At 33.0% G+C, this 18,378-nt stretch overlaps 3 protein-coding genes across 4 annotated transcripts in view; 2 read left to right on the forward strand and 1 right to left on the reverse strand.

Moving 5' to 3' along the window:
• Positions 1-6,116: 6,116 nt before the first annotated feature.
• On the forward strand, positions 6,117-9,051 carry LOC143247158 (nephrocystin-1-like). Its single transcript, XM_076494798.1, has one exon. It carries the CDS (start codon positions 6,333-6,335, stop codon positions 8,058-8,060), a length of 1,728 nt encoding a protein of 575 aa, XP_076350913.1. The 5' UTR covers positions 6,117-6,332; the 3' UTR covers positions 8,061-9,051.
• A 142-nt stretch (positions 9,052-9,193) lies between these two features.
• On the forward strand, positions 9,194-11,234 carry LOC143247160 (uncharacterized). The gene is made up of 2 exons (XM_076494801.1): positions 9,194-10,257; positions 10,474-11,234. The coding sequence occupies exon 2, from the start codon at positions 10,489-10,491 to the stop codon at positions 11,026-11,028; it is 540 nt and encodes a 179-aa protein (XP_076350916.1). The 5' UTR covers positions 9,194-10,257; positions 10,474-10,488; the 3' UTR covers positions 11,029-11,234.
• Positions 11,235-17,911: 6,677 nt separating this feature from the next.
• The window catches only part of LOC143247159 (uncharacterized), a 76,168-nt gene continuing 75,701 nt past the window's right edge, over positions 17,912-18,378 (reverse strand). For both annotated transcript variants that reach the window (XR_013026406.1, XM_076494799.1), the window contains one exon: positions 17,912-18,141. The gene's annotated coding sequence lies outside the window, so the exon portion shown is untranslated. The remainder of the gene's footprint in view (positions 18,142-18,378) is intronic.

Below are 18,378 nucleotides of genomic sequence, written 5' to 3' on the forward strand. Positions count from 1 at the left end.
GGAGTTACTAAACTTGTAAATTGTTGTAGGAACTTCTTAATATATCCTGTGAAGGTCATCTTTAGAACACAAACATGTAGAGCTATTAAATGTTGTAGAATACAAACACATGGAACAACTAAACTTGTAAATTGTTGTTGGAGCTTGTCAGTGTGCCCCATGATGGACATTTGTGGAACACAATCATATGGAACTACTAAACCTTATTGAAAACAAACATATGGGGGTACTAAACTTGAACATTAATCTTGGAGGTTATCAGTATATCCCATGATTAACATCTGTAGAATACAAACATGTGAAACTACTAAACCTTATGGAATAGAAACGTAGGGAGCTGCTAAAATTTCAAATTGTTGTAGGAGTTTGTCAGTACATCCCATGATAGACATCTGTGGAACACAAACATGTGGTGCTACTAATCCTTATAGAATACAAATGCTTGGAGCTACTAAACTTGTAAATTGTTGTAGGAACTTCTTAATATATCCTGTGAAGGTCATCTTTAGAACACAAACATGTAGAGCTATTAAATGTTGTAGAATACAAACACATGGAACAACTAAACTTGTAAATTGTTGTTGGAGCTTGTCAGTGTACCCCATGATGGACATCTGTGGAACACAATCATATGGAACTACTAAACCTTATTGAAAACAAACATATGGGGGTACTAAACTTGAACATTAATCTTGGAGGTTATCAGTATATCCCATGATTAACATCTGTAGAATACAAACATGTGAAACTACTAAACCTTATGGAATAGAAACGTAGGGAGCTGCTAAAATTTCAAATTGTTGTAGGAGTTTGTCAGTACATCCCATGATAGACATCTGTGGAACACAAACATGTGGTGCTACTAATCCTTATAGAATACAAATGCTTGGAGCTACTAAACTTGTAAATTGTTGTAGAAGCTTCTCAGTGTATCCCATGATGAATACCTGTAGAAAACAAACATGTTCAGCTACTATACCTTATAGAATACAAACATATAGAACTACAAAACTTGTAAATTGTTTTAGGAGCTTGTCAGTATATCCTGTGATAGACATCTGTAGAACAGAAAGATGTGGAGCTACTAAACCTAGTATATATAATAGACAACAGTGAATAGATTTAGTTACACATTTTTAATTGTAACTTAAAGCAAAATTGTTAAGAATCAGTAGAAAGTTAAAAAATGTATATACAAAAGACAATTGTAAACATATAGATATATATTTTAAATTGTAACTCGGGAATAAAATTGTTCAGAATCAGTAGAAAATTAACAAATGCTATGTGAAAAGTGTATTTATAGCAGACAACACTGAATAGATGTAGAGATACATTTTTAATTGTAAGTTTAGGACAAAATTTTTAAGAATCAGTAGAAAGTTAGCAAATGCTACCTGAAAAGTGTGTATATAATACCCAACATTCAATAGATGTAGAGATACGTATTTAATTGTAACTTTAAAACAAACTTGTTAAGATTCAGTAGAAGGTTGACAAAGGCTACAAGAAACGTGTATGTATAAGAGGCAACATTGAATACCCATAGAGGTACATTTTTAATTGTAAGTTCATGACAAAATTGTTAAGAATCAATTGAAAGTTAACACATTGTACCTAAAAATGTATATATAATTGACAACACTGGAGAGATGTATAGTATATTTTTAATTTCAACTTTAAAGCAAAATTGTTAATAATCTGTAGAAAGTTAACAAATGGTACCTGAAGAGTGTGTATTTAATAGAAAACACTGAATAGATGTAGAGATACATTTTTAATTTAATTTTGGGGCAAAGTTGTTAAAAATCAATAGAATATTAACTAATGGTACCTGAAAAATGTGTGTATAATAGAGAACACTGAATAGATGTAGAGATACAGATGTAGAAATTTTTGTTTCTAATTTCATTACAAAATTGTTAAGAATCAGTGGGAAGTTAACAAATGGTACCTGAAAAGTGTATATATAATTGAAAGCACAGAATAGATTTAGAGATACATTTTTAATTGTAACTTTGGCAAAAAATTGTTAAGAATCAGTAGAAAGTTGACAAAGGCTACAAGAAACATGTATGTATAATAGGCAACATTGAATACTCATAGAGATACATTTTTATTTGTAAATTCACGACAAAATTGTTAAGAATTAATTGAAAGTTAACACATTGTACCTAAAAATGTATATATAATAGACGACATTGAACAGATATATTTTCATTTGTAACTTCAGGAAAAAATTGTTAAGAATCAGTACAAAGTAAACAATTGTTACCTGAAAAGTGTATATATAATAGACAACACTGGAGATATGGATAGATGTATTTTTAATTGTATTTTTAGTAGAAAATTGTTAAGAATCAGTAGAAAGTTAAAAACGGTACCTGGAATGTGTATATGTAATAGATAACTTGGAAATAATGTAGTGATACATTCTTAATTGTAACTTCAGGACAAAATTGACTCCCCCTTCTTCTTTGAAACTGTTTTAACCTTACTATACTCCTGTTCTTCTGTGAGATTTGTCTTCAGAATTTGACCTAACTTATAAAAAATAGATATTGATGAAGTTATGACTTGTTTTCAATATTATCTCTTACTGAATTTATTTATTTATGTCCGTAGTCCTCTAAGGCCTTTATGCCATTTTATTTCAACTTTTTTTGTTGGTCCTGAATTCATACCTAATTGTATGTATGAGATCTGAACATTGTGAAATCCTTGTTTTTTCAGGAAGATTTAAGGTTAGGGAAATTGAAAAACGTCACTTAGAGTAAATGAAGTAACTGAGCAATTCTAAGCCAGCATCATGAATAGTTTTCAAAACAACACATGATTTCTGAGCTGGACCATTGTCCAGGTGGAACAGTAAATCTTTTTGAGAAATTAGTTTCTTTTTTTTATTATTCCTTGTTATACATTGTTGATTAAGAATGCACAATACTTATTCCCACTTTCTCCAATAAGTTCATAACAGTAGTTCATCTATGACATGTAACTAAATAGTATACTTTGTTTAAAATTTCTGTTATATTCAATGTTGAGGGTCGACCTGACCTCTGTTTATTTTCACATAGCTGTCTGTCATGCTTAAACTCAGTTCATTATTTTTTCTTTGTTAAATACACATAATATTGCTTCCATGTCCTGGTGGATTTCCTATCATTTACTTTTTAAAAAAATATATAGTCACAGCATGAAGTTCAATCTTTCCATGCTTTTACCTCTTTCCTTCAAAAACACACAACACACAAAATAAGCACAAATTATAGCTGTTGTTTACTTATAAAAAGGGTTCAAAATTAATATTTATCAGAAAGTTGTACATTACAGTTTTGTTTTTGTAGAATGGGCCAGGAACATTTCAATTTCTTGTATCTTTGATTTCATCCTTTCTTGGTTTAAGAATATTAACAAACTACAAGTGTTTGTTGAGAGAAAAGGAGACAACATTTTGGCTCATGTGATGAGGCATTTTTCTTCTGAAAACTTTAATATAGAAGGTAGGATGGCATCTTTGTTTTTTATCAGCATAAAAGTTAAATAAAGTACTCAAGCCTTCTATATCTAATTTACTTTTTCTGTCTTCCTTTTCAGCTATGTTCACTGTAATAAACCCTCAGGTATCAGAGAATAAAAAATTAAATTCTTGTTTCTTCAACCATATAAGCTGGTAAAGATCTTTATAAACTACATGTTTGATCTCCAACCCTAATTTATTTTATATTTCACTTCTTTTTCCTAAAATCTTAATTTAATTTTGTAAGCCACCTTGTCATTTTTGAGAATTTTAAGTATAATGCAATAACTGCCAAACAAGAAAAGCAATAAATTATATGAAAAATACATCTCTCACAACTCATGAATCCCAGTCATGCCACACTGTGGCACTGTCACAAAAGTTTATTTACACCTATGAGTTCCCATTACCTCATCTGCCAGGGAAAACTTATTCACTACCAACACTTTTTAACTTTGGTCTTGCCTGAAGGTGGGACTACTATACTCTGATAGCTTCAGAGTTTAATAGACACTCCCTGTATGGTTTTTGTCTCTCCATTCTAGTAAAACTTATTTGTATACATTTCTCTTCCACTCAGATCATTTGCTTGAGTGGTCTGGATTTACCAGATACAAGCAAGATCTCCCTGCCTCAGTAATTGCAGGTTGACTTATGCCATAGACCTTTACAGCATGGACAAATGTCCTATACCCAAGAAAGGACTTCATCTATATTTGGAAATCCCCATACAAATATTTATTTCTGCTAGTAGACTCTTCCTCTCAGTCTTGAGTACGTTGAGGTCCTTAAAGTGTCATCAATATTATCTTGTAAATTATCATCACTACTATGGTATCCATGAATAGTCAGTACCCTTACTTAATAAGTGGTAGTATAACACAATTTGAGAAACCCTGATATAAACCTCATTTGCTATGTTGTCTAACTTTTTGTGAACCTCTTGAGCTCTTGCCCTTTCCCTGGCATTATGGTATCTACTGCACCACTAATTATAGATAACATTTTCACTCAACTGAGTTCTCACATAATAGGGGCCAGATGTTGCAAATTAAAAGTTGTATAATACTGACTTAAGTAAAACGGCGTTTGATTTGATGAACAAAGTGTAATTAAGATGCAACTTTTAATCATGGAAGCCCTGGAGCTATTAGTATTAAAAATATAAGTTTAATATTAAACTTGGTTGTAATGATAATATAATAATCGAGAGAGTTTATGAAATATCTAGAACAAGTATTATTTATAAATACGAGAATCAGTGAGATGTAAATGAATGTAGCATACAATAGTTTTAAGAAATTCAGTTTTATTAATTAAAGTGTTTAATTTTAGTACTTTGGATCAGTGCTATTGGTCGTATATATATATATATATATATATTCAATTATTCGATCAATTAGTCATGAAAATTATAAAAGAAAGTTTACTGTAACCTTAGTTATAGTACCATTAGTAAATGCCCCCCGCTCGTACAGCGGTATGTCTCTGGATTTACAACGCCCAAATCAGGGGTTCGATTCCCCTCGGTGGGCTGAGCAGATAGCCCTTTGTGGCTTTGCTATATGAAAAACACACACACCATTAGTAAAGTATTTTTAATCATTTGTAAAGTTAGGTCTACAGCTGTGTTGAAGTAAAAGCATTCTGTAAGAAACGTAAAGAAATAAAATTCCTCATTTTTTATAGTTGCTTGGACTAGTCTCTGAATATATATATGTAAAAACGGTTGGTATGGGATGAGAAAATTTTTTATATAGAAGAACGAACAACGTTTCGACCTTCGTCGGTCATCGTAAGGTTCACAAAGAAAGAAAGAGGTAACTGACCGATAGCTGACCACATGTTTGAAGGGGGTTGTGTAATTGAGTGTAAAAATGGATTATACAAAGGAATACCTTTATACCTATATTAATAAATATAATCAAACATCTAGGCACGCCCTCTACATTCCTACAACTCAATTACACAACCCCTTCAAACATGTAGTCAGCTATCGGTCAATTACCTCTCTTTTTCTGTGACCGAAGAAGGTCGAAACGTTGTTCACTACTCAACATAATTTTTTTTTCTCAACTCATACCAGCCGTTTTTACATATATATTTTCCTCTACAAGTGGGTTTTCTCGTCATCATTGATTAGTCTTTAAATTATTTTCATTAAGTAATTTAAAAGAACATACTCAACATTAGCGTAATGTAAAAACACAATATTTTATCTACGGTTATTCTACGTAATAGAATTTCTATTTTAAAAAAGGATGGGAAACTGAACGGAAAAGAGTAAGTTTATGTAAAAAAAATCCTCTTATTCCAATAAGGGGGCAGAAACGGACCAGACTTTTGGGTCAGTAATAATTCTACGGACATACACCACTAAAATTCAGGATTCGATTCCCTGCACTGCATATAGCAGATGTCTCAATGTGGCTTTGATCTAAAACAAATACTTTATATATGCAAAAACGGCTCGTTTGGGTTGAGAAAATATTTTACATAGAAGAGCGAACAACGTTTCGACCTTCTTCGGTCATCGTCAGGTTCACAATTATACTTTAAATCAGGATTCATATTAAAATAAAGGAAATGTAACAGCAGAGGTCGCCGCAGGTTACAGTTCTGTGAAAACTGAGAAGCAATGTTTTTAGTTGGTGAGAGAGATGTGTGGTATACGTATCTTTTGTTATCCATAATTTATTGATATTTTAATATTTTTAATTCTAATAACGATTATCCATCTTTTTAAAATTCGTAATGTAGAAATGAAAAAATATGTGTTTATGATAGTGCTAGGTGGATTAGTATATCCCTAATGGCTACTTCTCAAAGTAAAAGTAGGCCTAAATCTGTAGTACCTAGACAAGGTAAATCAAAAATTTCAAGCGATGACGATGGTTATTCAGAAACTAGTAGTAGTAGTGAAGAAGACCTGGAAGAGGAAGAAACAATTAATGAAGAAGTTGAGGAAGTAGTATCAGAGGAAGAACAATATCCTGATAGGTCTTTTTCAGTTCCTGGTCATGTGTTTGAAGCGTTATGCGATTTTACAGGTGAGGAAGAAGGTGACCTCAGTTTTAAATCGGGTGACTTGCTTACTGTACTTAGTATTCGAGATGATGGATGGTGGGAAGCAGCAAATGCAGAAGGTTGTAAAGGCCTCATTCCATCTACTTACATGAAGATGTGTAATAAAAATACTGAATCAAATATAAGTGGTAGTAACGTGCCCCAGAAGAAATCGGTTGAGTTATGGCATGGAATACAAAAAGCACTAAAGGAGCCCAGTGCACCTGATGTTCTTTCAGCTCTTGATGCTTTACCCTCAGGGTTTCAAACTTCGTATTTATCTAAATTACTGGAAGAAAATGATAACTATTCTACTTCTTCATATTTAGTTCCAAAACTCAGCAACTCAGGCTTGTCATTTTATGACATATTCTGGGATCCTGTTAAAGAAACTATAAAGCCCTGTCATGTAAAAATTGAACGTTTGGTAACTATTATTGCTTGTAGAAAGATACCACTGCCTAGTGTAGGAACAGAAGTTTTAAGCCAGCATGTATATTTGTGTCTTCATGATGGAGATAAAGTTTTGAGCAATATTCATATAGTTAGAACAAAACTGGATCCTAAAAACCCAGAACAATGGTCTTTCAGCTCTAAACTCTCACAAGGTGCATCTGGTGAAGAAGAAAGCCAATGTTTTGTAAGAACATCAAATACTTCAACAACAGTTGGAATTATTTTTGAACCCTGTTTAAAATATAAGAGTCTTAGCACTGGAGAAGAAGAAGAAGTTAGTTGTGGTTGGGTGTTTGTTCGCCTTTTAGATGACTCTGGAAGACCTGTTGCCAATGTAACAAAAGCATTTCATATACATGGTGGTAATCCATTTGAGAAAGATATACTTGTAAATCCCAGTCATCAGAAAAACTTGGGAAATTCACTTAAAGCTTTAATATTGAAAACACAAGAACCAAGACTAGTAATAAGACTTTCTGAACCACGAGGAGAACTGAGCGAACAGTTGAGTTTTCTTCCAGATATGTTAATTGGACCTAAAGGTGATGTATCACTGTTGACTGTATACAGACACTGCCTTGCAGAAACTATTGCAGAGACTCGTCTAGGAGCCAACTGTGCTGATTCTTTACATTCACCGTTGTTAAATACATTTCCTCAGTTGCTGAAACGTAGAAATATATTTGATTTATTCAAAAATAAGTGGATTGATATACTTAAAAGTCAGAAACGAAATATTAGAAAGGACATGAAAAAACAGTCAATACTCTTTACCCAAGTGTTTCTTGAAAAAGCATACATAATTACACATTGTGATTCCATGTCAGACAGCAAATTAAGTAATTCACAAGTGGAAGAAATAAACTGGAAGAATGTGAATCAACTGGACTTATTGTGCCATGAAAGGGGTCCACTTGGAATTGCTTTGTCATCTTATGTGAATCATAGTCCATTTGAGATAGATGAATTGACTCTGGATATTGTTAGGAACAGCTTTCCATCAGAAGAATGTAAATGAGAAAAAAGTTGCTACAGGCAGACATAATTTCTACTAAGTTAGAGAGTACTGTTCTGTAAATACATACATTGTGAAATTGGATATTATTTATATGAGTAGTATAATTAACTGTTGATGTTCTGATGGGGTCTGTATGGACTCTTGTAAGATTTTTAATTACATTTTTCTCAACTGTTCATTGCCTCAGTGGCAGGGCAATAAGTCTTTTGGCTTATAACTAAAAATTAGGATTTGATACCCTTGGTGGGCACAGCAGATGTAGTCCATTGTATAGCTTTGTGCTAAAATACAAACAAATTATTTAACCATCCAATTGGTTTTGAATCTATTACTTTATTAACTCACAAGTAAATGTTTGCATTAAAACAAACTTTAAATAAAAATACTACAATTAACTACTTATTGTTGGGGGTTTTCTATTATTTTACATAGAAAATAATGATTTTACACAGTGTGGATTGTGGTATTTTGTATTTTGACTGCACTAGTAATGGTGTACAAACAACTGTTAATTTGAGAATTGATTAATGCAAAATGGAATATGCAACTATTTGTTAAAGTTTCTTACAATATATTTTTTATAATCACATGTCTGGTACCATTAAGTTCATAATATATGTTTTTATAGTCGCATATTTGGTACCATTAAGTTTATAATATATGTTTTTATAGCCACATATCTAGTATCATTAAGTTCTTTACCAATAAAACCAATATTTTTACATATATATATTTTTTCTATCAAATTGAATAGTTTAAGATTTTTGTTTACACAACATACATCTCTGGACTGTAATTCTTTGTAATTAAAAAGATGCAAGATATATGTTTACTATTACTGATTGAAAAGAAATTGAATACAGGTTTACTACTGTTGTCAGTGGTGACGTATGATAACCATTATGCCAGCCTTCCTGGAATATTATAGATGCTACAAGCTCCAAAATACAGTTGATGTTGAAGGATGTACTAATAAAACCTTTATGAAGTTCTTGGTAGTTTCCAGTAATGAATTTTAGAAAGAACAAAAGTGTACAAGGTTCTTTGTGAAATTTGTATGGATAAATATTGACTCGCATTGACTTTTTTTTTTTTTTTTACCATAAACATTTCAATGTATGGATGCATCCCCATTCTGGCTAAATGATCTGTATGATGACAAGTGTAAAACTACTTTTAGCACAGTTAATAGCTAACACAAATTCTGTCTTATGCCATTCAGTCTATGTAATACTAATGTCACTTTTGAGAAGCTTAAACTGAAAGAACAGGATTGTGAAAGATTTCTGGTCTGTATAAGGAGTTTGGTTACATAATAGAGTTTGTAGTTGAGAAGTTAATGAATTGGAAGTTAACAAAACAAATAAATTGGATTTGAAGCTGAAACCTGGAAAGCATTTGCTGAAGTGAACAGAAGTAAGAGTTTATCAGTCATGTTAGGAAGAGATGGTTGTAATAAACAATTGGTTTCAACAATTGAACAGAAGTTTGGCTTATCAGTCATGTTATGAGGAGATGGTTGTAACATACAATTGGTTTCAACAATTGAACAGAAGTTGAGTTTATTGGTCATGTTATGAAGAGAGGTGGTTGTGGTGAAGAATTGGCTTCAACAACACTATGTAATAAAATTTTTACTTTTTCTTGTTTCTGGGCAGTAAGTGTTATTTCCCAACTGCTTATACCTAAAGTAACTGGAAAAGACCTATTTTTCTCTTCAAACTTTGCTTTTGTGACCTGGGTAATGAAATTTTCAAATCTACCCATTTTTCAAAACATCCCAGGTAGGTTCAGTGCTGAGTAGCTGATAGAGACTTTTCTCAAACTTATAATAATTTTCTAGAATGTTGTAGAAATTACAAGAATTTTCAAGAACCTTTTAGAATATTTTAGAACTTTCCACAGTAATATATATATACAGGGGTTCACCACTTCAGTTTAGTTCTAGCTGTCTAAGTGAACACGTAGAACTATCTGATTTTATCAGAGATGGCATCAAGAAGCTGCAAGCATTCTCCAGACACATTCTGCTATATATGTGGCCAATTTATCAAGACAAGAGCAAAAAAAGTGCTCTGTTACAGCATCTGCTAAAATGTGTGAATCCTACAAGGCATATTTCAGCATGCCTGTCAGGGATCAAGACAAACCCTGGACACCTCATTTTACCTGCGAGTACTGCAAAAACCTCTAGAAGGTAAGACACAATTTTTGCTTGCTTGAATAGTAAGATTTTATATTATTACAAATTTTAGACCTTTTAAAATTTAAATATTTTTTCTTAATTTCCAATAGTACAGAAAAAATATCACAAAATATTTTGTATGAACCTCTTACACGTTAGTTGTGGATGAAATAAATATATTCTTCATAATAATTTTATTTCACTCTTTTGCAATGTCGGGCTGGCAAGAATGCATCTGCTATCATGTATCCAGACCTTCTATCATCCATTGTCCCAGTGCCACACTACCCTGAGCTCTGTGTACACACTCTGCCAGAGAGAAAGCAGCCATCCTCAGAAGAGAGCAGAATATCAGAAGAGGTAGATCTTGAAGATCCAGATTACACTTTCAGAGGTGCAGCTGGTGAGAGAAACCCATACTACCCCAATCAAAGAGACCTCAGTGACTTCATCAGATATTTTGGTCTAACAAAGTCTAATGCTGAGCTTTTGACATCTAGGCTCAAGGAGTGGGATTTGTTAGATAAAATTGTGCAAATTGCAAGTCAGAGGAAGTGTCACCAACATTTTTCAAGTTTCTTCACTCGTCTAGATGGGCTCTGCTTCTGCCACAATATATCCGGTCTGTGCGTGACAATTGGAATTGCTTATAACCTGAATGAGTGGCACCTTTTCATTTATAGGTCATCCAGAAGCCTCAAAGCTGTGCTGCCCCATAACTGGAATAAGTATCTGTTTTTTTCATCTGGCTCAATTGGTGCACCTCAAAGAGGAATACAATAGCATCAAGACCTTGCTAGAAGCCTTGAAGTATGATGAGTATAGCCTGGAGGTTATTGGAGAGTTGAAAATGGTGGCATTTCTGAAGAGTCTCCAAGGAGACTTTACCAATTTTCCCTGTTATTTTTGCCTTTGGGACAGCAGGATACTGCAGCTCACTACAACAGGAAGCACTGGCCACAATAGTCCGAATTCTCTGTGGGGAGGCACAATGTCAAGCATAAGCCACTAATGGACCTCCAGAAGGCATTTTTCCCACCATTGCACATAAAATTGGGTCTTATGAAACAATTTTCATAGCTCTTGATAAGGAGTCTGCAGCCTTCAAGACTTCTTCCCTAAGCTGTCTGAGGCAAAGGTCAAAGCTGGTGTCTTCATTGGACCACAAATAAAGAAGATCCTAAAGTGCACATAATTCCCCAAGAAACTCACTTGGAAGGAAAAAGAACTTGGGGCAGCTTTGTTACAGTTGTTCAGGGCTTCTTGGGCAATCACAAGGCCAAAAATTATGTGGAACTGGTTGAGGTTCTGGCGAAGAACTATGGCACAATGGGCTGCAGGATGTCCATGAAAGTCCATATCCTTGACACTCATCTTGCTAAGTTCAAGGAGAACATGGGAGCATACTCAGAGGAGCAAGGCAAGTGCTTCCACCAAGATACACTGGATTTTGAACACTGCTACCCAAGGAGCATATAATACGAAAACATGATAGGAGACTATATTTGGTGGCTGATATGTGAAAGTGATTTATGTTACAGTTGCAAATCTCAAAAACTTCTCACTTCTAAACATTTTTGCTCATTTTTGTATAACTTTAGTATAAATACATGTACATCTTGATTCATACGTTGTTTTATTTAGATCTCACATAAATGAAAATGTGCAAATTTGCCCGTTTTTACACAGAAAGTAGGTTAATTTCTAAATTTCATTATCCAAGTCACAAAAGCAAAGTTTGAAGGGAATAGTTACCATTTTCTGTACTTTTACAACATAAGCAATTCAGAAAGTTATCCAGGAACAAAAATTGTGTTACATAGTGCAAGTGAACAGAAGTTGAATTTATTAGTCATATTATTCAGAGAGGTTGTTGTATTGAAGGATTAGCTTCAGCTAGTGAACAGAAGTTGAGTTTTTTGTCATGTTATGAAGAGAAATTGTTGAAGTGAATGATTTGCCTCAACTAGACAAGAAGAAACCAGCTGTTTGTTGAAATTTTGTTAGATGTTACCAGTGACTGTTGCCAACTTGTTTAAAATAGCAGCACTGTTGTTTGCTGTTGTGACAGAATATTTAAATTGTTCCAATTTCTTTCTACTTCAAACATTAGATGGATAATTCATAAGTATATATTTAAGAGCAATTTCAGTGTATTTTTATGTACTATGCCTTTATTTGATACAAGTACTCAGTTTCTATTGTTATAATATTCAGTATAAGAAGAGTGAATCTTTATATAAGTGCTGAACAGTTGAGTGCATTTCAGTCTAAAATATGTATCATGGTGAGAGCAAGCACACGTTTGTGTGTGGTTTTTGTATTGTTATTTCTATTCAGAAAAAAATGTCCCAGTTTCTTATTTTGGTTTGTATTTTGATACAAGCAAGCACACATTGTGTATGGTTTTACAGTATTACTTCTATTGGAAAAAAATATTCCACTTTCTCAATTTGGTAGCGTTGAGTTTAATGACCACAGATGACGCCACAGTCACTACTAAACATACCTTTCAAGGGTAACTCCAATGTTACTGAAAAGTTTTGTCACGCATCGGCCATATGTGAACTGTGTATACTACTAGAGTACTTGTAATGGACATATATGTATATTTCAATACATGTGTATAAAGATCACACAAATTTAATTGCGTAGTATTGTATAACACAAAGATTACAACCATAAGTAATTTTGTTGAATATTTTCTTTACATTGTTTCATTAAATTTACTCAAGTATGAAAATGTAGACTGTGTGTGTACTAAGAACATCCAGACAGTAATATGTATACTGTGAAACGTTTTACATAACTTTGAAATTTTCTGTATAAACCCTTGTTCCTTCATATTGGAAGTGGGTGTTATCTACATTTATGAAGCAAATGGGTGATCTAATTGTTTGGTAGGAACATGAGAAAGTAACACAAGTAATTGGTCAACTAGAGACGTGCATATGTCTGGTGACTGAAAGATTCTAACGTTGTCAGGATATATTTTATTAGAATAAATTGCTTGCTTACACATGAAGTCTGTAGACATGTCATTTGATCAATAGATTTAGTCAAACTTTATGGGTTAACCTTGCATTATTACCCACCTTAACCTATGAACTGGCTGAACTTTTGTATAAAGGTTTAAATTCTGAATGCTTTAGCTGCTGTATTCTTGAAGTAGCCAACATTTCCAACCCTTGTTGTTGCAGACATTGGCCTAAGCAGTCCAGCTAATGGCTGCCAGTTGAAGCCAGTGAAACAAATGCTGTACTTGAAATAATGTTCCATTGGTGTCAGAAAAGTTACAAGTATCCACTGTTCCACTGATGTCAGGAAAGGTACAAGTATCCACTGTTCCATTGGTGTCAGGAAAGTTAACAGTCCACTCAGAAAGCTAAATATTATTTCCCAGTTTGTGTTGTGTGAATTACTATATTTATTTAAATCTGGTCATTTTTGTCAGTGTTTTCATATAACATTCTGTTGTAAATATGGTTTGTTTTTACATTTTTTTTTATTTTAAGACTATTTGATGGCATTTATTGTAAATTTGGTTTTACTAATATACTTTTATGAAAGCATTTCGTAAAGATTTTGACTGTTTAAGTTTTGATTTATATAAAGCAAGCACTTTCTTTGTATTTTCAATACATTATTATGTTTTGTTTGTTTGTTTTGGAATTTCGCACAAAGCTACTCGAGGGCTATCTGTGCTAGCCGTCCCTAATTAGCAGTGTAAGACTAGAGGGAAGGCAGCTTGTCATCACCACCCACCGCCAACTCTTGGGCTACTCCTTTACCAACGAATAGTGGGATTGACCGTCACATTATAACGCTCTCACCGCTGAAAGGGCGAACATGTTTGGCGCGACCGGGATGCGAACCCGCGACCCTCAGATTACGAGTCGCACGCCTTGACACATGCCGGGCAACATTATTATGTATTGGGTTGAGGAATAATTCGTGAGCGTTTTTTCAAGTTAACAAAATATATTCATAAATGAAACGCTTTCGCAAAATATTTCATGTCATTTGGTAGATAAGTTTTTGCTCTAATAGATGGTGTGTTTGATTTTCATGTCTTTAATTTTTGCTTTCATTTTCAACTCATTAAATGGAATGTCAAGTGGACACAATCGGGCATTTTCGACACCATCTGCTTTTCGCATTTAATTTCTTGCAACTTCGTTTAAAACAATGCATACTATATACCTAGGTATTACATGAAATAAAGTATCATAATAAATGTTTTGGGTGTAATGTGTTCATGCATTGAAGTATTGTATAGTCTTGCATGTAATGCTTGAATGAAATTATTTAAAAACGCTCACGAATTATTCCTCAACCTAATAATTAATTAGTTTCTATTATATTTAACGTACTACTTCGAATTTAAGACGCAACCCACTTTTAAAAAGGGATTTTCAGGAAAAAATTGCATGATAATTAGAAATGACTAAATATGTTTTATAAGAGCTTATTAACAAATGAAAAATTTTAATAATGTATTTAAAATGAAATACAAAAAATAATTATAAAATATACAGGAAATTAAAAATTTCATTACAATAATGTTTCTTCCGGCTTTCTTTATTTAATAAGAATGTTATTCTGATGTTTCTTCTGAGTCGCTGTTATATTCTGAAGTTGAAGTATCTTCATCGCTTTAGGAATTTACCAACAAAGAAAGCTCCAGATGTAATAATTAACAATTAGGAACTTACCAACAAGCTTGATCCACTATTGTCCCAAAGAATGTCATCTTGCCTTCCATTTTCCACATTGGATAAACAACACTTTATAAACTGTTTTCTAATAATATTGTTCCATACTTCTATCCAATCTATTTGAAATCCACTCTACTGTTGTTAATGCTTATGCCCTTCTTATTTTGCCATTCAGTGTCAAAGTACAATTCTCTTTATTCAGCTAAACATCATAATGCCTACAGATACGATCTTTGAATGACCTGTTAATGGCCACATCAAGAAGTTGAAACTAACCTGTTATTCTGCCAGGAATTATCACAAGATAGCTGATTTTATTCCTTAATCTACCCTAATTTTATTCAAGATGGTCATGAAATGCATCCATTACCAGCATGCTCCATTGCTTTAGTAATGCACCAGGCTGACGTTACATACACATCCCAACCACTCTTCCATTAACTCTGATGTCATCCATGCACTTTTTTGTGTGTGCAAACTATTATATCTTTGCAAAAAATGTTCTTTTGGCAATGATTTTTTGTTTAAAATGACATACGGTGGTAATTTATTTCCATCTGCAGTTACACATAGCATGACACCAACTCTTATCTTTTCATAACTAGTGGCTTTGATATTCACCTATGTTTAACATTTACATCGACAGCATGTCGATAAAATTGCTGTTTCATATGTGTTACCAATTTTGTTTAGGGAATATTGATTCCTTTGGCATAGACATAACATTCATATTAAATAAGTTTTGCTTTAAAATATTACAGCAATCTTGACTAATTGTTTTCCTGTGCCTTAATAATAAACCTTCTCTTTTCATAAATTTCTCACATCAGTCACGAATAGCCTTGAAAGAAATACCACTGTTTCCTGCACATTTTATAGCTTTTAACATTTTCTCTCGTTACAGTCTGTCCTTTATTTTGTAACTTTCTGAAATATTTTAAAATGGCAGCATCAGTTTCAAGATGTCTTCCTTTTCTTGGGCCAGAAAATTACTTTGTACTTTTCTTGCAAGAAAACAACTTGGTTTTCATACCACGCCAGTGATATACATTTGCCTCACTCACTATATACTGGCTGCATGATTCGCAATGTGTTTGACGTATAAAATAACTTTTGTTTTATATTTGGCATCCTACGTAAAATGTTTTTCCGTGGGTAAAAAATGCAATGAAAATAAACAACACAAGAAAATGGCGTTCGAACAACAGGAAAGTCAAATAAAGAGTGAGAACACTGATATCCAACTATACCGCTAGAGGCGCTGACATCGACAAATTTGACATTTTACATGTATTTTTTTAGTCTTTATAAGTTATCATTAAAATATTGTCCAATCTGTTTGTTGATACAGGAGTTTTCGAAAATCTTTGTTGTTCGAGGGAAATAATGTTTTTTATATTTTCGAAGAGTGAAAAATAATATCTCTAATTTACGACGCCCCCAAACTGTCAGTTCGAAAAAATATGAAAAAAGGTGCGTCTTAATTCGAAGTAATATAGTATTTTAAAGATTACCAGAGTCTAATGAGAGCAGACAACCAATGTTACATTTTTTTTTTAATTTTTTATAAGTTTCATTTTTAAAGGGTATTTTGTATATAAATGAGTATGTCTATTCCAAGGATGGAAGAATATTGGTTAAGATCACATTTTATTTTGTGTTAAGAAAGAAAGAATAAAAGATGATGATTTTGTTGGTGGTTATTTAATAGATTATCCAAAAGAACAGTAAGATAAACTTTTCTTAGTCCTGTACAAAGAGTACAGTTAAATTAAATCTTATACAGCAGTGAGAACAAATTTGTCTAATAAATTAGTAATTTATGAAATAATTGAATTCCACTATAGAACTTGAGTTTAGGAGAAGGTCAATGGTTTCCTGAGAAATAAAGGGTAAGATTAATTTTTTTTTACTTTTATCAAAGATAGCATGTCATCCTGACATAAAGTAACACATTATTAAACGTCACATAATGCTGTCATCATAGTTCATCCTGATATAATTCAACATGTTAAAAAACGCCACGCTGCTCTCATCCAAGTTAATTTTCCTGACAAAAACTAACATGTTAGAAAACGTTACGCTGTGCGTTAACTATGTTACAGCGAAGTCACTTCCTGTAAAAATTAGTAACGTATCAATTTAAAAAGTCGCTATGAACTGGAATAAATTGTGTAATATGACAAAGAAATCACTTGGTGTTAAAATTAAATAACACTTTAAAAGTGATGTTATGCTGATATTAATTAGTTTGTTTGTTTTTTGAACTTCGCACAAAGCTACTAGAGGGCTAGCCGTCCCTAATTTAGAAGTGTAAGACTAGAGGGAAGGCAGCTACTCATCACCGCCAACTCTTGGGCTACTCTTTTACCAACGAATAGTGGGATTGACCGTTACTTTATAACGCCCCCACGGCTGAAAGAGAGAGCATGTTTGGCGCGACGGGGATGCGAACCCGCGACCCTCAGATTACGAGTCGTACGCCTTAACACGCTTGGCCATGCCGGGCCTATTAATTAGTGAACGTGACAGAGAAGTCACGTTTATGACTCTTATCACATATGTATGTAATATTTTGATAAATTTGTCTTATTCTTAAGAATATGTTTCCAGTTAATTACAGGAAGTGGTGATGTAAAGAAAGTAACAGACAATATCCTTAGTTTGTTTTATTTCTGTTCAATACTAACATTATAAGAGAACTGAGAGGAATATTGTTTTTGTCTTTTGTTAGGGAAAAGTATAAATACGTCTTAGACGACAAAAACAGCTAAACGATTTTAAAGCGAATAGTATACATGTACATTATATCTTAGGATTATATAAGTTTCTGGAAATATCCAGAATTGTAAGCGAATATTGAGGTTAATATATTATTGTTAAAATATACTAATACCTGAAAGCGTACTGATGATACAATGGTAGATACATTTACAAACAATCATTAAATTATAGATCAGCGTCTTTTTACTCACCTCAGAGATCACTATCATATGTACAACAAAATCACAAAGTAGAGGAGAAATGTTAGGGAACAAAGGAATAATAACTGTAATATTCTGGTTTGTATTTCATAAAGAACCTTCAATTTGCTAAATGTATACAAGTGAATTGAGAAAGCGGTTCACAATACAGAAACCGGGAAACAGGAACATTCTTTCATCAGCGCACATAGGTCCTGTCAAAGAAAGTTCAATTTTCATTATTTTTCACGTTATATAAAATATTTTAAAATACACTGTATATGAGGAAAATTCTCGAAGATACGGTACCACCATACTACAAAAACAAAGCTAAAGAATATGTGGAGAACGCTTCTTAAAGCCTACGGTATGACCATACTACAAGAAATATAAATACAAAATAACTGTAGAACACTTTACAGAAGTTAGGTTCTGCCATACTACAGAATCAA

The sequence above is a fragment of the Tachypleus tridentatus genome, chromosome 3 (genome assembly GCF_004210375.1).
Source record: "Tachypleus tridentatus isolate NWPU-2018 chromosome 3, ASM421037v1, whole genome shotgun sequence".
NCBI lineage: Eukaryota > Metazoa > Arthropoda > Merostomata > Xiphosura > Limulidae > Tachypleus > Tachypleus tridentatus.

Excerpts from the sequence above, each read along its gene's own strand:
- LOC143247160 (XM_076494801.1), top strand. The coding sequence starts at position 10,489 with ATGTATCCAGACCTTCTATCATCCATTGTCCCAGTGCCACACTACCCT.
- LOC143247158 (XM_076494798.1), top strand. The coding sequence starts at position 6,333 with ATGGCTACTTCTCAAAGTAAAAGTAGGCCTAAATCTGTAGTACCTAGA.